Source organism: Drosophila melanogaster, chromosome 2L (assembly GCF_000001215.4).
Source record: "Drosophila melanogaster chromosome 2L".
Lineage (NCBI taxonomy): Eukaryota > Metazoa > Arthropoda > Insecta > Diptera > Drosophilidae > Drosophila > Drosophila melanogaster.
In genome coordinates, this window is record NT_033779.5 from 6,841,665 (window position 1) to 6,860,853 (window position 19,189).

At 44.6% G+C, this 19,189-nt stretch overlaps 2 protein-coding genes across 2 annotated transcripts; both read left to right on the forward strand.

Moving 5' to 3' along the window:
* The first annotated feature begins 10,650 nt into the window (after positions 1-10,650).
* Rca1 (Regulator of cyclin A1) lies at positions 10,651-12,202 on the forward strand. Its single transcript, NM_057866.3, has one exon. The coding sequence runs from the start codon at positions 10,758-10,760 to the stop codon at positions 11,991-11,993; it is 1,236 nt and encodes a 411-aa protein (NP_477214.1). The 5' UTR covers positions 10,651-10,757; the 3' UTR covers positions 11,994-12,202.
* A 275-nt stretch (positions 12,203-12,477) lies between these two features.
* On the forward strand, positions 12,478-19,185 carry l(2)k09022 (lethal (2) k09022). Its single transcript, NM_135235.3, has 4 exons — positions 12,478-13,750; positions 13,863-14,125; positions 14,186-17,896; positions 17,961-19,185. Exons 1-4 carry the CDS (start codon positions 12,582-12,584, stop codon positions 19,106-19,108), a joined length of 6,291 nt encoding a protein of 2,096 aa, NP_609079.2. The 5' UTR covers positions 12,478-12,581; the 3' UTR covers positions 19,109-19,185.
* Positions 19,186-19,189: the final 4 nt, after the last annotated feature.

Consider the following 19,189-nt stretch of genomic DNA (forward strand, 5'->3'; position numbering starts at 1 on the left):
AATTGTTCGCTCCTTCCCGCTGGGCAATTGTTCAGCAAAGGGAGTGCGTCTTGCCCTGACAAAAGCAAACAAAACGCCCCGATCCGCGCCAGAATCCTACTGGACTAATTCGGCTGTAACCCCGTTGATATACCCCACCCATTTTCCCGCACCCTCGATGGGCTGAGGAAAGCGCAAGTCCTGGAAATTGAACAGTTTTGGTGTCATAAGTCGGCATTAGGGCGGTTCAGCGGCGCTAAATAAAGATCAACAAAGTACATGGGAAATTAATGCACTGGCTGTAAAATTTGCTTTAAAACCCACAACAATCCGCAGTTTCTATTGTTGGTCAAGTGGATGACAGAATGGGAAATCTACTTATCGATTGTATGTAGCATAAAATCCTCAAATGTAATGACTCCCATTTCGTCCTTCTAAAAGAATGTAGTTCTTTGTATGATAAATCCTTAAAATAAATATCCCACTTGAACTTCTAGAAAAAGCCGCATTAATCGCAGCCAACTTTTTTTTGATTATAAATTTAAATGGCCCCAAATTGCCTGAAATACGTCACAGCCCACATTGGGGGCTTTAATTAAGCAGAGCTCGGAAAGAAAAGTGAATTAATTTAGTATTCCTGATTTATATGTCCCATGATTTAGCCAGAAGCTTAAAATGCCCTCGTCCGAGTCTGCGATGAGTTATTGCCGTAAATCACGTATAAGGTATAAACTCGCAGACAAACTATGAATGAGAAAGTCCTGAACTCGACGGCGACAGGACAACTGCGAACCTGTTTATTAGTCCTCTAATGCACAATAATACTTAGTGCCAAGGGTAGGAAATTATTCGGATCCTCTGGGAATACTTACCGACTTGGCTGCCAAATGTGACCTCTGTGCCACAGACTCACCCCTCCCCCCCCCCCCTAATCCTACTTCCGACTGCATCTGGATATTGAATTACGGAACACGTCTCGACTTTCTGGCCGGGAATGGGCCCAACTTCGTGCTGGAGTTAATTTGTGCTCTGCTGCCGGAATTGTTGCTGACGTTTTTACATAAAGCGGCGTATAAATCACATTTGCCCAATGCGGGGAGTACAGACCAAAGTAGCATGGCAGAATGAATCTGAATCTGAATCCGAATCCGAATCGAAATCGGAATCACTATTCCCCTAACTCCGCACTTGATTTGGCAGCGATTGTGGCGAAAGTGTTGCAAGCCAACACTCTGAAATTTGAAGCTCTGAATGTGAATGCGATTATATGATGAACTTCTTACTATTAGCACAAATGGCCACAATTTGGCATATAACCAGGAAGAGTACAAATACAAACGCGTAGGATTACAAATAACATTTGACCGCATGGACAGCAGTTGAAGCCTTTAAAAATTATCATTTTATCCATTTGGCAAAACCCTTTAACACTTACATGCAGTATTGTATAATTGTAATAATATAAATATAATATAAAGTAGTATTTACTTTCTTGATTACAATATGTTAACTATTCTTGTATGTATGCAACTGCAAAAGGTGCATCTCTAAAATCCCAAAAAAGTAAAAAACATTATGTATCTTTCATACTTTTCCCACAATTTAGGATGACACTGCACTTGCGGGTACACATGTTATCCTTTGGCAAATATTGTCGTAGGATTCGTAGATCCATATCCCGAAGCTGGAAATCTCGTTAATTGCGACGGGTTGAACAAGTGCCTTCCATTAGCGGCGTTATGCCGGCCAGAAATCAAACAGAGCCATAAAAATTTGACACTCGCAGGACTTCCCACAATCCGCACGCGTCAAGTGGACGGAGTCCTTTTAGTACTTTGGTAGTCCTTTTCCAGTTTATGCAGTCTGGAATCTGATATTGGTGGGTTTCGCCGAGAAAGTTGATGGTGGTAGCTGGTGGTGGCCCTGGCAGTGACAAGTGGTAATTTCCTTATATAGAGGGTTACTCCAGATGGGGTAGATTGACTTGGCCCTAATCAAAGTGCGTGCGCAGGCACGTGTCGTAAAAATGGAGTAAGCAGTCCGAGGAAATTCCCATGAAATCATTTCCGAGAATCTCTTTTGCCAACTCTTATTATGATTAGTTATTATTTTTGAGCAAGTGCATAAATACCAATGAGATTTGAAGCATACGCAATGGGAATTCTTCCGTAACAAGGGGCTTGATCAACAAAATGTTTTACACAACCAACACACTCTTCCATATTGGTAGAAACGAATAACATTTGAGCTGAAATTGACAAAAAACATGGCCAAGTACTAATTGAATTTTCCGTCATAATTTGACAAATTTAATTAAAACTATTCTCAATTAAAATTTACGAACGGACATTTGTGGCGACGAAAACTTTGAATGCGCCTGCCGAAACTCGAATGAAAACTTTTTACATAATTGCTTTAAATTAGTTGTTAGCTCCATTTTCCCCTGAGTTCTCCATTTCCAACTCATCATGGGCCGACCACAAGCCAAACAAATGGAAAGTGCTCTCCAAAAGGCTGCAGCAACCAGACGAAAAGTTGTCAACCGAAAACAAACCATTAAGTGGGTCCAAAACACAATTTTGGGTTCCTCCACGCCAAATTAGCAGCGGGATGGGGTGGCCCATTTAGCCAACTCTCTTTCAACTGAATCCAGTTTCACTGCCATATCCTCAAGTGTTTATATTTCCCAGCCTGTGAAACGGCCATAAAGTTGGATGAGCTGAGGTGGGGGGATTTAGACCGAAAAATAAAACAGAGCAAAAAAATTATAAATAAAGCTGAGCTAGCTAAGTAACATGCATTACTCCTATAAAATAATCTCGTTTATGCTAAATACTGAATAATATTGAACATATATACCATTTAAAACCTCCTGCTAAGTCAATTTCCATACACTTGCCCTCCATTAATGTCAAGGATATCCGAATCGTAACACCTTTGGCCCATAAGCCGCACCGAAATCCCTCTAATACCATTAATGGCTTTTCCATAGCGGATAATTACGGGGGTTGTCTACAATTAGAGTTCCTCCGTTTGCCGCTGGCTTATTCACGCCTTTAAATTTGCATTTACTTCACACCCAAGCCCACCCCATCCTCCATTTGGTTACCACAGGCGCAGACATGTATATCCCCTTCCATTTGGAAACATTCAGCCGGCGAAGGCAGCCATAGCCATGTAAATCATGGTGCCAGCCAGTTGACGGCAAACAGGCAAACAGGCAAACTGGCAAACAGCATCTCATCTCCATGTGTGCGTGCGTATCTGTGTGAGCCAAGTCGAAGAGTTGGCCCCGCCTGGGAAGAAGATTCGTCAGATTCGCATAATTAATTGCAAAGCTTTCGAATGGGGTGCTGCTACATCCTGCGGAATTTTGATTGTCTGTCCAGGGGGTTTGGAGAGTGGGTGGGTGGGCCTTGTAGCGATTTGTGAACGTAATCGGGGGCTTGGGCTTGGGCGGCAAAGGGTTGATCCTTCACTCCTGTGGAACACCTTGGCAGCTGCCCGGGCACAGGCACACGCAAAATTAATTGCTTTTGTCATTATACGGAATCTTGACGACGCCTCCTCGTTTCTAATTTAATGTAGTTCATGGAACGCCGCTACTGCTCCTGCTCGTCCCATCTATCCATTCACCTGACAGTCGCCAGGTTGTCGTCCCTGTTGTTGATTTGTGATTTATGAAGATTAATTTATTGCTAAATAGTTGTACATAATTTATTTAACATTGATTTCAACGGGATTGCTCTCGAAACTTGGCGAAAGGGTTTAAAACTTGGTTTTAGTATAGAGAACAAGTAATTGGCCTTGGTTTTAAATTAAATATTCTTTAAAATATTCAAGACAGCATTCTTAACTTGCCATTCATTTAATTATAGTATAAACGATTGTCTTGTTTACACAAGCCATCAAGTCAACTTGACAATCGAATAAGCTGGACCCAAGAAACAAACAGAAAACCCAAAGATGACTCAAGAGCCTACTACTACCAATCGAATTTACACCACCTGCGGTCCAGTTGAGGTCCTTGGTAATCGATGCAAGATTTCCCCATCCTTGGAGCCTTGGCAGAATTGTGGCATTTGTTTTATTTGGAGCTGCAGTTCGGCAAGTAAGTTTCCATCTGTGGCCCTTGTCGTACGTATATGCAAATTAGTTTGGCCATCGGAAGAGCTGCCTAAGTAGTCCCAGCAAATTGAAAGCAAAACATTAAGAATTATGCCCAGATGGTTGGGGCACACAGAGTGTTGAGTGCATCAAGGGGCCATGTGCAACGTGCAACTTACATGGCTTGCAGTTGCATGGTCGAGTTGCATGTTGTCAGAACACAGATTTCTAATTGCGAGCACAAACATAAATTGCTGTGGCAACAAAAGAAAATATGATTCCCAGACTGCCACAACTGGCAAGGGGAAAATGCTGAATTTACCAAATAAATTATAAAGCATTTTTTTCCATCTGAGGAAAGTAAGCTTCCAAACTTTTAATTGAAAAGCAAGGAAAAGTCCCTTTAATCAGCGTTCCTTGGAAATGGCATTTTAATTTATGTCGTACAATTAAGTGAAAGGATTTCCGCGCAGGACCCCTTAACTTTTCACCTCTTTCTCAACAATTTCAGATTGGCCCACGTAACATTCCAAGAAAAGTTGGGAAACTCTTAGTTGGTCCAATTGTCATGTTTTATGTCACTTGAATTTCTTCCTCAAGGATTAACTTCTGACGTAGAACAATGATTGCACAACAAATTCATTTTAAGTGCCAGTTATAACTCCCGCAGAATATTCGACTTTAATAATAGAGAGGTCTAGCTAGTCTTAAGTACGATTGAGTACCTTTAGCTGATTATGATTATAAGTAATCGAGGGTACAATCCCAATCCCAATATTGGGTAAAATAAATAAAAACCGAATTCCCGCATTGTTTTTTTGTGACGTGTGTCGTTAAGTGTTTTCATTAGTGAATTTATGGAGTATTTACTATACCAATAATAAAACAGCGGCGTTTCGTCTTAATTAAGTGTCTAGATGATTCAACTCAAGTAACCTAAGACACGTGATCAACTCAGACAAAAAACAAAGGGACGGGTGAATCGGGCATTGGTAAGATAGTGTGACAATCGCTCGGATGTCATAGGAAAGTCAATAAGGGAACGGGAACCACCCATCCACCACCATCATCATCAGCCACGTAGAACCGCTGCCAGGAAGTAACTGAGCAGAGGAAAACAATGGTAATACAAATACAAATATTGTGCTGATGACTTAATTGATTAAATGGATAAAAAAAAAGAGGAGAAAGCTAGGAGTGCTAGTGGCAGTGCCACCACCATGCTATCATATCCATGGGAATATCTGTCTGGTCGGAGTGGAGTGTGTGACCCTAAGGAGGTGTTAAGGTGAGACCCTTTAGGGCGTCTATCTGTCGGACAGGCGGGCAATCAAGCAATGGGATGGATATCATTCATGATGTAATCATCCTCGATTTAGCGATTATGATATCTGGTTACAGGGACATGCTGGTCGAAAGCATTTCGTCAATTAAGCTAAGTTCGAGTGGTATAGTGTTTATCTGGACACAAGGTACTAACTACAAAGTGTAACAAATACTCAAAAATAATATAAATAAAATATAATTAAAGTATATTATATGTAATCTCAATGTAGAGTCTTTTGACTAATAAAATGTTATATTCCCTGTAGAAAAACATCGATGTTTTGCCTACTTATGACCACTTAGCACGCAGTTCTCATTTGGGGTTTCGTCCAATTAATATTGAATTTCATCCTATATGCAAACAGTGCTTATGGAGTCACATGCCAGCCAAGTCAAGGTCCGGGTCTCACCATCACCATCACCAGCAACCACTTCATGGTCCGCAGCATTTGTAGCCACCATAATCAGCGGCGACAAGCGAGGGCCATACATACATCGCACCGGACAGAGCAACATATGTCCAAATAGAGGTGGGTGGGGGCCACAACCTCGAAGGGAGGACTCGGAATGGGCATTGAAATCACTCGGAATCGGAGGGGTGAGCTGGCAAACAACAGTGTGTGATATTTTGATCAGTCGAATGTGTAAAAGTCATGGAACAAATCGAGGCTCGTTAATAGAAAACAATTAGATTCCATTCGTTTATTCGACTTCGGTTAGCCAGAGGCTGAGTTCCAGGTGGCCAAATGGAAGGGGTAAACTGAGCTGTGCGAGGCACGTTCCGGCTAATATACGAAATGAAAAGTCAACTTTCAAATCATTTATCTTGTTTTCCATCAGTGGCGAAGAAAAATCGCAAAGGAAGAAAAAAAAACGGACTGAAATTGAGAAAAAATGACAAAGGCACGAGTTGAAATGATGCCGCTAAATGAAATTGGCAATGGGAGCCGCGATGCCTTGAGCATGTTGTGAATGCGAAATGAACCGAGTGACAGTGACACCCCAATGTGGTGACCTATACACCCACCAGCACCTGGCTGTCAACCCTTTTTGGTCCGGCCCTTTCGTCATATTATTATTCAAATTGAAGCCGTTTTTCCGTGTACTTTTCGCATTTTTCCACCGAAACTGAAATAGCTGCCCCATGATTAATTCACACGGATGCGAATGGGCTCGGGGGTTTTCCAATTGTGGGATCTTCAGACGACTGACCCTTAACCCTTCTCCACCCAGGACACTTGTCTTGCCAATTGCTACTTTGACAAATTGTAGTGGCCGTGGTGTCAAGTTTACCAACTCGAAATTAGAAAAAATGTAGAAAAAGCATTTAAATTAAAGAAAACAGAAAAATAAATGAATACCAGTCAAGAGCATTTATCTAACTAGAAAAGAAGTACTTACTTTATTCTGTAATTTAATCTGCTAATTGGCAAGTCCCAATAAAGCGTTTTTAAATTTGCACATCTGAGTTCAGCCATTTGTCATGTGCAATGCACGTGTCCTATTCAAAAAAAAAAAAGAAACTGGGATGGATGGTTTTGTTTTTTAAAATACAACAAAATCGCAATTGGCGAATCAATCAAATTTCGCAAATTGCCTGCTGATACTGCAATGTATCAAGTTACCAAAAAAAAAAAAGGAGCAGTTCAATTTTATTTAAAACATTTTTAATTTCCTAATACATTTTCGCTGATTGATAGGTATTTTTTTTTTTTAATATTTCTTGCAATTTATTGAGAGCACTTCTATAGGATTTCCTATCCTATTTTTCTGCAATTCATAGATCGCAGAAATGATTAAATTTTATCTGGCAGACTTAACTGCTCCTTCGACTTCTGGCTCGCCCACATCGTGAAATGCGAAAACATTAAAATGATAAATGAGTGCGATTATTCCCTTATTACCATCAAATTAATAATGCTCCTCTGGCTCTCAACTTTGGCCCGGTAATCAGTTTAATTTTTGTTTTCCTTTCGCCACTCCCAGGTAAAAGGACAAAAAAGCACGGGTAACCAAGCGATTTATTGACTAAAAATGAATTACCACGCAGTGGGCCATCATAAAACAGAGCAAATAGTTGGTCACTTGTAGAGAAAGTGCAAACGTTGAGATACCCTAGAAAGCAGCAACATTAAATCTTTCTAAACATAAGAAGTAAAAGTGACATTAAGATATTCTTCAAACTTTTTAAAACTAGGGAACATACATCCATTAACAACTCAATTTTAACAAGTTAACAACCTACGAAAGGGTAGCAAGAATGAGTACTCATATACTTATAAACCCACCGCCGAAATCAAACACAATCAAGCGAATTGGGTTCCGTTCCAGTTTGAGTTCCAGTTCGGGTTACTTTGCTTGCACAGCCATTTGAGTTTGTCCGTTCGTTTGGTTAAAAATAATCCGACCACTTCGCGTGGCCGCAAGGACACCCAGGATGGCCTCCCACCGCGGTAAACATCGTTTGTCAAATGCTCCGACTGCCCCGTCCAGCTCCAAGCCACGACAACTCACAATGCCATCCTGGCCAGCTCCATCTCCAACTCCACCCCATCCTCCATCCTCCACCTTCAGTTCCAGTTGCAGTGTGTCCAGTGTGGATGGGTGACTTCCTTCCTTGGTCGAAGGACTTACGTGAGTCGCGGCCGTGCGATAAAATAACCGGTTACAAAATATTTGTTGACATTCCGCGGTAAATTACCATAATTAGTTGATTCGAGCGACCGACCCATGTTTGATCGGGCTGTCATGGGTTAAAGCACCAATGGAGTGGAATGGGTGTGCGTGCAGCGACATAATGCCAAAACAGGGCACTGCCCACTGCCAAAAGGATAATAATTAGAGCATATGTACGGATTGAGTGCAAATATTGACAGGAGCTGCCCTTCCTTTCCCCCATTTGTCATCATTCCGGGTCGTTCTGGTGCGTAAACTCAAATTAATCAGCCGCATATCAATATCCGTGCAAACATAGCTCCACATCAAAACATATGTATGCATATATGCGCTACATATGTCGCGACCTTTTGGACATGGATTTGCCTTGCCTCAAGGATTTTCCCTCAGCCATAAGGAATTGTGTTCTGTTGACAGTAGTTTTTGGGGTGAAGGTTAGTTAGCATTCTCGAAGCAGGACAAGGCAAATAGATTCATGGTATGGTAAAGTCGCGATTTGTACAGGAAGTAATGTAAGTCCTTAAAGTAAAGTCAAGGAAATGAGTTGAGACTTATTTTTGAAAACAATATTTATGAGTGCAAGAGCACTACTTCATTATTCAACCAACAACATATTATTTCTAGCAAATCTTGTAATATTTTATATAATACTTTAAATATCATTGCAGTTATCTTCTATATACACCTAAGATAAATCAATGCCTAGCACATATCCCTAGTTCGACTCATTCGGCTCCCATTGACAAAGTCATTAGTTAACATCCCTCTGATCTCAAAGCAAACAGGGTGACCACGACTTCCCAGGACCGAACCAAATGAACCACAGATTAATCCCAAAGCCACGACGACAATTAATATGCTGCCATATCCACGCCCGAAAAAAAAAAAAGATGGGCAAACCGGTCAGTGGAAAAGAGATTAGAACAGTCAAATGACTTTAAATTAAGCCGATGTGCGTCTGTCCGTCGATTTAATTAAAATCAAAACAAAATCTTTGCCCGCCGACACGCCCCTTTTGGTGGCAGCAAATAGACAAATAATAAAACCATAAATAATGCAAAACAATAAACGAGCAAGTATTCATAAATTATTAACGCAGAAGCTGCTGGCCGACAAAAGGCAGCGCAAATACCCAAAATATTTTGCCAAAGCATTTAGAAGGACAATGAGGCACGAACCAGATGACAGAATCCGGGGTAGAATAGCAAATCCCCGCAGCAAATAATTGAGCCTCATAAAGGAAATATCATTCATTGATTTTCCCCCGGCAACCACAACAGATTCTCGACCTCTCATCTTTCCCAGCAAGTGGATGAAGTCGTCGGGCGGTTGCAAATGGTCCTTGGAATGGGAATGGGCACGAGCATGGGTTGGCCAGTGGTGGTGGGTCATGGGGCTTCATTTAGCTGACTCTATGGACAGCTGACGAAACTATCCACCTAGCGGCGAAGGAAGACTTTCACATGAATCCCAAATCTATGCCCCGTCATGATTTGCACAAAAAACTTGAGCTGGCAAATTTGTCAGTGGGCACAAAGGACGCGGCAAAGAAGAAGATGAGGGAAGCGGAACGGAAAAAATCTAAGGACGAGTCAGGGAGAACAAATGATAAATTATTGAGGGATTTTCGTTAATTTGATGACACTGATGATGGCCAAGGCCAGATTATCCTGACTGCCGAATTTTGATTGGGCCAAACAGGGAACAGAAGACATATCTCATAAAATAATTTGTAATGATTTCAATTTTAATAGATATAGATATACTTATGTTCGATTAAAATCTTTTTGTTATAGGCGTAGAAATTTAAATAGCACCATATGTCAGCTAATCGAGAGTATTTTTATAAGCTTATCAACATAATTTTACCAATGTCTTCAAAGCTAAGACGATGAAATACACTTTTAATATATATAATATAATATAATAATATAATATAATATAATAATATAATAATAATATATAAGATGTTAAACGGAATCCCGTTTTTATAAAGTGAATGTTTTCAAACTATTACTTATTTCCATATTTAATAAGTGAAAGTTTTCTATTTTCGAATTGGTATTAAAGCAATAAGCTGAGTATATAGGTATTTATTTTATACTTATGGCGTAAGGCATGGAAATATAATTTATTGAAAGTCAAATTCTTGGTGTTTTTAACTTAATGAACTGATTATACATATTATTTATCACTCTTATTCTTTATTTTACTTCTTTTTTCGAGAGCATTAGTCGCAAGTGCGTCTTCGCTAGCTTTGGAATGTGTACTCGCTAATATGGAAGTATGTACACACTGCATAGAATGAAAAAACGCTATCTTATTCCAGAACCTCAAATCTTGTACAGCTTGAACTCTTTTAGACATGTTTATAAATGGCTGAAGTTGCTTATGTTAATAGGAGTCTACGATTAACTGTCAGATTCCAATAATCCGATCAAGTGGCATCTTTTAATGCACAAGTTTAAATGGTTTGCCTAACAGTCACGATAATATATATCAAATGGTTGGCAACGCGATACGTAGCATTCTGAGTTGACCCGACAATGAACTGGTATCTATTTAGTAGCCAGTTAGTATTTTATTGGGGCGGTCACACTGATCCGTACCCAAAAACAATCAACCGATGCGAAAAGCATAACAATTCGAAAGTTTAAAATTCGGTCAAGATGAGCGCCTATTATCGGCGCGCGGCGTTGCGGAAGAAGAGCCCAAGCCGAGGGTCATCCTTCGAGTTGGAGATGAACGAGTCTGGCTACACATCCTTCCTGGCGCTGCACAATTCCACCGCGGAGACGCCATTTTTATTGGAGGACGCTGAGGGCGAAAACTGTCGCAATGCATCGAATACCACAACATTCTTTCGGGGGCTGAACACGCCCAGTGGCCACCAGGAGCAGGACCTTTACTGGGGCAAGCCCTATCCCAGAACACAGCCCCAAAAGAAATTTTCCGCGGAGGAGGAGCCTTTCTCTATGACTCCGCGTCTGCAGGATGAGCATAGTCTGCCCAAGCGACGCAAGAAACACTTTCAATCGCCACACAGTAGCCCCAAGAAGTCCAAAAAGCTGCTCTTTCCCCACATAGAAGAACCGCCCAAGAATCGCTTCTACGGCGGTGTCGAAAAGCTGGATATCGTGGCCAAGCTGGCGCAATGGCAACCGGCACTGCAGTGCATACTGCGTCATGTGGGCGCCCACACGCTGGACGTGATGACCAAGGTATCGCCGGCCTGGAAGCAGGCTGTTTATCGCAGCCAACGCGACTTGGAGCGCCTACAGAACCACCGACTCAAATTGAATCTAACCAAAGAGAATCCTCACGTGCCCAAGCGGTGCAGCCATGTGCCCAAGGCAAACCACACAGTGCCATTGCAGACCTCGAACCATAGCAGCCTGGCCAACAGCGCCGCCTCGCTAATGGACTCGGGCAACTCGAGCATCCACCTGATGGACGTGGATGCCGGAAGGGTGCTGCGCGAGCAGACGCAGCGCGTCAAGTGTCCGCGATGCGGTCGAGGCAGCCGGGTTTTCATAAGCGAGGCGGCCAAGTGTGGCGAAAACCTATTGTCGCAAACTCTGCCTATTGGACGTACAACCAGCACATTCCCCTGCATGACGGGTCCGCCTCTCAAACGCTTCCTGTCCCTGGATCTTGACGAGGTCAGGACTTCACCGCAAGGACCGCCATATAACTTCGCCGAATGCACCAGTGTCATCTGCCAGTTTCGGTTCTGCGTCAACTGTCTGTGCAAGTCGCATCCCGGCGAGCGTTGCCTGGTCACCGAACTGGACACACCATCCAAACTGATGATGCCACGGGAGCGACTGACGCCGCCACAACGTGCCCAGAACCGTGATCCGAAAATCACAAGGAAGAACTCGCTCAAGCGGCTCTGCTTTTAGCTTTATCATAGGCTTTTAACTATTACGATTAGTATTCGATTTTTTTAAATCTCATTAATTTCGTATTATGTCCATCGCATTAAGTTCCATTTCATCACGTACATTCATATATATGTTTTTAAATCGTTCCATGTAAGGTTTGTCGGAATTCTGTACCTCTGCGAGATTAAGTATTTTTTACACATGCAAAATATATAAATCATTTTTAGAACTATAATTGTTATAATTATAACTGGGGGAAAGTGATTCCTGTTTATTAACATGTAAGGCTTTGTTATTATACATCATTATAACAGGCTTCAAAGGCAGCCTTAATATGTTAGGCAAGTCTTAAAAATATTTTATTATTATTGATTGCATTGCATAAAATAAATTCAAACAGAAAATGTTTAAAATCAGCTGTAGTATACTGGTTTGGGTCTTGGCTAACGCCAATGCGCGCTATTTACCGTAAGCTACTTTGTGTACTGCCAAGAGATCTTTGGCCACACCAACAAAACACGTGTGGAGTGCGGTTGCCGCACATTTATTGTTCTCCGTTTTTACCTTTAATTAACTTGAGAAAAAAGGAAAAAACGATCATCCAAAATGAGTACTGCGTTGGCACAGCAGCTGCAGAAACTGGCTGCGCCGCAGTCGTCGGTAACTTTGGCAGATGCACGAAGTCGCGCCTCCATACTCTTCGATCCCAAGGAGGCGGCCACCAAGGATCGGCGGTCCATTTATGAGATCGGGTTAACGGGACTGCAGGAGCTGACCGACTTTAATCCGGCCTTCAAGGAGTTCCAGCTAACGTTGTTCGATGAGGCCACATTGACGCTGGAGCGTTCCGTGGAGCTGCCGGAGATTAACAAGATGCTGGACGCGGCCATTGCAAAGTTTCTGCGCCTTCTTTCGCCGTACCTTCTGCTCCGCCCCGCACACATGGCCTTCGAATGGTTGCTGCGACGATTCCAGGTTCACGAGTATAACCGTAGCGAAGTTATGGCCCTGATTCTGCCCTATCACGAGACAATGATCTTTGTCCAGATCGTTAAGACCATGAGGCTCCGGTCATCGGATGGCGACTGGTACTGGCTGCGCCCGTTGCAGCGTCCTGGCGTTCCGCTAGCCAAGACTGCTATTATTAACAGAGCCGCCAGCAATCCCGCCTTCCTCGGCTTCATCTGCCAAAGTACCCAGAAGGCGGTTAAGGAACTGGGTCCTCGAGCCCACCAACTGCAAGCCCAGATCAACTTCTATGCCACCGTCGTAGTTGGCGCCCTGCAAACGGCCAAACCACTGCAGGACTGGCACATCACCACTATTCTGGAGTCGCTGCTTCGTGGCCTGATTTCCGATAATATCGACTTTATGGCGGCCGCCTATGTGATCGTTGCTCAGCTTGTTTCCCGCACCAAGCTCAAGAGCAAGGTGTGCAATGCCCTGCTGGAACGCGTGGCCAACTGCCCGTTTGAGAGGCTTCACAGTGAGTCGCTGCTCCTGCTTGTCTGCATCTATGGCAAACAGCAAGCCGCATTGCCGCACTTTAAGCCGGAAACCATACTCAATCTGGTTGGGAAGAAGTGGCTTATCTCCACTCTGTCCTCCCTGGCCAAAGGCAACATCGCCATCCAGTCTATCTGCATGCCACTCATGACCGGAGCCGTGGCCGCCATTCGGGACGATGACGCCTCTTCTAACTCATGCAAACTGTTCTTGGACAACCTGCTGTCAGAGGTGCCAATGCCAAAGCCGACTGCTCAGCAACTGATCAAGTGAGTACTAGAAGTATCGATCGAAAATAATAAAAATAAGAGTTTATACACTTGAATTTAAAACGATTCAGCTGTTCCGATTTAAATAACATATATACTTTAACCATTTCAGTTGCTTTTTGGATACTTATGTAGAGACTGCGATCGATGCACCAGAGCCCATGGAAACTAACTCAAACGAAGATGACGATACCATTGTAATTGATTCGGATGATGAGATCGAGACGGAAAAGACCACCTTTCAAGCCTGGTATTCCACTTACCTCGAGAAGCTGGAGAGACGCTATCCAGAAGCTTTTGATCTGAGCGTTAAAGAGGCCTTGAGATCGAAATCCTCCACAAGCAATCGCCAGAAGGCCTTAAAGTTGGCTTTGGGTAAGTAAAAAATAATAATATTTATATATTTATTGTATATAATGTTTTATTCGATTGAAGGCTTCCGTCTCAACACTACTGATGAAAAAGCGAAGCACGCCTACGAAAAACTATACCACTACAGCGCTGACTGGCGACTTAGTGCTGTTCAGAAACTACTCCAGAATTTGAATGTGACTAAAAAGCGGGAGAGAAGCGTTAAGCTTCTGCAGGAATGTCTGCCCGATAGGATAAATGATGATAGCGGTGCTGTGGTCTCAACCTTGCTATCATTGCCTACCGAAGAGCTCGCCGAGATGTTGGGTCCGTTGCCTCTGGCTCAAACCCTATGTCATCTGCTGTATCGTGCTCAGTCCGAAAAGGATGAGGAATGGCAACCTGTGGTTCCCCTCGCTGTTCGTCACTTGACCTCTGCCTTGGTGAGCGGAAGCTATGACACAAATTTGGTGCTATTAGCGCTGATGCCGCTTCTCTTCCCTGGCGAAGCATTAGCTGAACATCAGCACAAGGCTCTGCGGATTCTACTTGGCAGTGATTTTGTCAGTAAAGTTCCGTTCTTGGCAGAACTTAAAGTGAGCAACAAATTCAGCGACTTTAATGTCGGTGAGCACCGTCAGCACTTCCTGGACATCATAGCGAGCAGCAATCAGGAACTGAGTAGTCAGGAACGTGCGTTGCTCCAAAGCGTAGAAGATCATGGCGGTGAGTTGTACATTCAGAAAGCCTCCCAGCTGACGCACCTGTTACTCCTGCTAACTGCCTACGCCAAGAGGGAACTACAGCCTCGGGAAAGCCTTCACATGCTGGAGAAAATTGGGCTTTATAGTCGGCGCCTCCAGTTCCGTGTCGTCAATGGTAGTCAAAACACACAGAATTGTGCACCTCTACAATTGTATGTGGATTTCCTATTGACTTTGGTTAAGAACACCAAATGGACAGCTCTAGCATCCACTCCTTGGAATCAGATGACCGATGAGCTTCGCCTCTGTCTGCGCCTGCTGGAAATAATATGCGCCCAAGTGTTTTCGGAAAAAGCTGATCAGCCAGAGCGTCAGGAGTGGACACGAGCCCTGCAGCAAAGTTTGCAACTAATCCTGCCTGAAGCTCAAGACAGATTGGAAGTGCTATCAAACTTCTATGTGTTCGAGCGACTGCCAGAATTGTGGCCTCGAGACTCTGACTATGCCGTGTTCCGGTTGCAAGGGTTTATTATTCTAGAAGCGGTGCTGTCCAATCCGAAATCCCAAATAGACTGCGGTCTGGTTCATGTGCTGCGGGTGGCCAACGCCTGTGGATCTCCCTTACAAACTCTGCGAGTGCAGGCCATTAACATTCTGCAATTAATCAGTAATCGCAAGCTGGTGAGCCATGTGGAGCAATTGGTGCGTTCGCTGCTGCAGCGCAAGAGTGAGTTGAGCATGGATCATGAACAATATGCCCTGATTCTATACACCATTCTGGAACCAGAGAAGGCAACTGCCAAGGAAAGACTCGTGCTGTCAAAACTGAAACGATCTGTTTTGGCTTTGGCCTCCGATCCGAAGCAGTCTCCCATTTGTACGGCGTCTTTGCTTGCGGCCCTAAAGCACGTCAACGATGAGAATTTCTTAAACGAATTGCTGCCGCTGGGTCTTGACTCCCTGAAGACGATAACTGCGGGAGAAGACAACCAGAATATAAAACAGCTGCCATGGCCACATAGCGAAATCTACAAGTCGGTGATAGAAAGGTTTGAGGGGCGTGTTGCGCTGAATGTATTGCTGCGAAAGGATCTGGCTTGGAAATTGTTTGAAGACAGCTTCGCCCAGTATGACACCTATGTCCAACTTGAACAGAAGCTACAGCCTCTTCCCTGCGTCCTGCTAAACAGCCTCACGCCGGAGACCTTTGAGCAAATGCATGCCAAGCACAAGATTGCTCTAATCAAGCTGATAGTGGAGTCGGCTACCAATTCGGACAATGACAGCATATTCTTGGCTAGCCATCGTTTGCTGAAGCGCTGCCGTTTGGATTGCCAGCCACTCGTACCGATCCTGTTGGAGATGGCCAACACCAAGGTGGAGAAGAAACAACCCGTCAAACGACGATCAGTACAGGCAACCCAACTGGATCTAACCAGCCCATACTGGAAGCAGGGAATGACCCTTCTCGAGCTGTTGGAGCACAAGAAACAGCTGGTTGGAGCGGAGCTGCTGATCCCACCGCTCTTCGAACTTCTACAGGCCTGTCTTACGATGGAAGAGCATAGTGCCGCCGAGTATCCCAAGCAGCTGATTCTCTCAAGCTTGCTGCACTGCTGTCAGACGGCACAGTCGGCCGGTGTGCAGCTCGTTAAGGCTATGCCTGAATCTAGCTTCCGCATCGAGCTGGTGGTGCAATCCTTGAGGAATACCCGAAATCCGCAGACCCAGCAGCATGCGCTGCTTTTCCTGACTCACTGTGCTGGCATGTATCCGCAACAAGTTCTACACAAGATCGTTGAAATCTTTACGTTCGTTGGATCCACGGTGGCGCGACACGACGATGCCTTCAGCCTGCATATAATTCACAATGTGGTGGAGTCGATTATACCCATTCTGCTTCTGAATACCGGACATAATGAGCTGGTTATACCCGTGCTTAAGGTGTTCGCTGATATTTGCACGGACGTGCCGGTCCATCGGAGATTGCCATTGTATGCTACCCTGTTCCGAGTTCTGGAGCCCAAGGAGCACCTTTGGCAGTTCTTGTGCATTATCTTTGAGTCTCAAGTGCTTCTGGAGCAAGTTCCACAAAAAGTGTCCACAGACAAGTCGCGGCTGGACTTTGCCCGTGAACTGACGTTGATGTTCGAAGATCCGACGGTCGCAATTCAGACGTGCATCCGTCTATTGGATTACTTGGCCAAGTTGCCGGCAACCAAAAGCAGTCTTTCGGGTGGATCAGGCTCCTCTGTGCTAAGCACGGAACAACAGCTCTTTGATGTTCGGACACGGACGTTCAAGCAACTGCGGCACTACAAGTACCTCATCATGGACTTCCTTTCTGGAATTAGCAGCTGCAACGAATGGGAGAAGAAGATGAAGCGTCCTGATCCCAACGAGCTACTTCCGTATTATCAGGAATTCATCCTAAAGACACTCGCGTATGTGGGCGTACTTAATGGAGCATTGGAAGCAGCCTCCGAAACGCCTTCTCTGGAAAAGTTCTGGCGCGTGCTAGCTAACCATGCACACGATGTCTTGGATAACGCCATCGGTCTTTTGGCACCGCAACATTTCATCAGTGTGATAACCGAGCTACTGAAGCATGATCATGTGTATGTGCGCATTAAGGTGATGGACTTGTTGGTGACCAAGCTAAGTCCGTCGAGCGATTACTTCCAGCAATCCAACGCTGAACACTTTGGAGTGCTTTTCGCTCCTTTGCAAGAGATTATCAACGGAATCCTCGAGGGCAGTTCCAACAGTGCGCAGCAGGCGAAGCTTCAACAGACTGCGTTGCATGCCCTACAGTTGTTGGCCCTCCGTCACGGACGCGACTACATCGAGGAGTGTCGCTCTCTTCTGGCCACCTTGACCAAGATCACCAAACGACGTGCGAACGTGCCCAAGGCGGTAGTGGGCAATGTGGTGCTGACCCTCGTCGAAATTTGCGCAAGTCTTAAGGCCCATGCCTTGGCCCAATTGCCCAAGTTCGCTCCCCAACTTACTGAGTTACTGAAGGAACAGGTTCACCAAATGGCCTCCCTCAAACAAGGACCAGATTACGTCTGTTCCACCCTTGTCACAGGTAAGACACGAACAAATCCATTTGGAAATATTTCTTAACTAATGTTCCAACTATTCTATTGTAGCACTCCACAAGCTCTTCAAGGCGTTGCCGCTTTTCTTGGGACCCTACTTGGTGGACATTATCGGAGGCTTGGCGCGCCTTTCAGTGCAATTGGAAAATCCACAGCTGCTGCAGGATAAGCGCACACAGGTGCTTAAGCAGAAACTTGCGGACGTTTGGAGTGCAGTTGCCCAGGGCGTCGAGGTGCGCATTCTTGTGCCCAGTTGCGCCAAGGCGTTCTCCAGTCTATTAGAGCAGCAAGCGTACGACGAGCTAGGACATCTAATGCAGCAGCTGTTGCTGCAGAGCGTCCGACACAATTCAGCCGCTCAATTGCAACCGGTTCAGGATCCCCTAAGCGAGCTCTTCCTGCAAGCACTCAACTTCCGGCTGCAAGTGCGTGGACTTGGTTTGCAGAGGCAATTGGTTTCGGATGTAGAGGCTTCCATAACCGAGACCTTTGTGACGTGGATCCTAAAGTTGTCAGAGACCAGTTTCCGTCCCATGTACTCTCGGGTACATAAGTGGGCACTGGAGAGTACCTCTCGGGAAACGCGTCTCACCTACTTCCTGCTGACCAACCGGATCGCCGAAGCTCTAAAATCTTTGTTCGTGCTATTTGCCAGCGATTTCGTGGAAGACTCTTCGCGCTTGCTGACGGAGCACAACTCAATCCGTCCCGAGTTCGAAGTCGAAGAAAGGGAAGATGATGTGGACCTGTTAATGGCAATACTGAACACTCTGCATCATGTGTTCTTGTACTGCAGCGAGGACTTCATTAATGACCACCGCTTCAACGTGTTAATGCCACCGCTGGTCAACCAATTAGAAAACGACCTGGTATTGGGAAATGAGTCGCTTCAGCAAGTTCTCAGTAACTGCATTGCCCAGTTTGCGGTGGCCACCAACGATGTGATGTGGAAGCAGCTCAACAGCCAAGTGCTCCTAAAGACACGCACATCCAATCCCGAAGTGCGGATTCTGGCATTCAACAGTTGTGTGGCTATCGCGCGCAAACTGGGTGAAAGCTATGCCGCCCTGTTGCCAGAGACAGTTCCATTCATCGCTGAGCTCCTGGAGGACGAGCATCAACGTGTGGAGAAGAACACCCGGACTGGAGTGCAGGAGCTAGAAACTATTTTAGGCGAGTCTGTGCAAAAGTATCTATAATTATGGGAGAAGACTTCTCCAAATGTAAAAGTTATGTACTCTAATACTGTCATAAAGGAATCTATTATTACATTTTTAAAA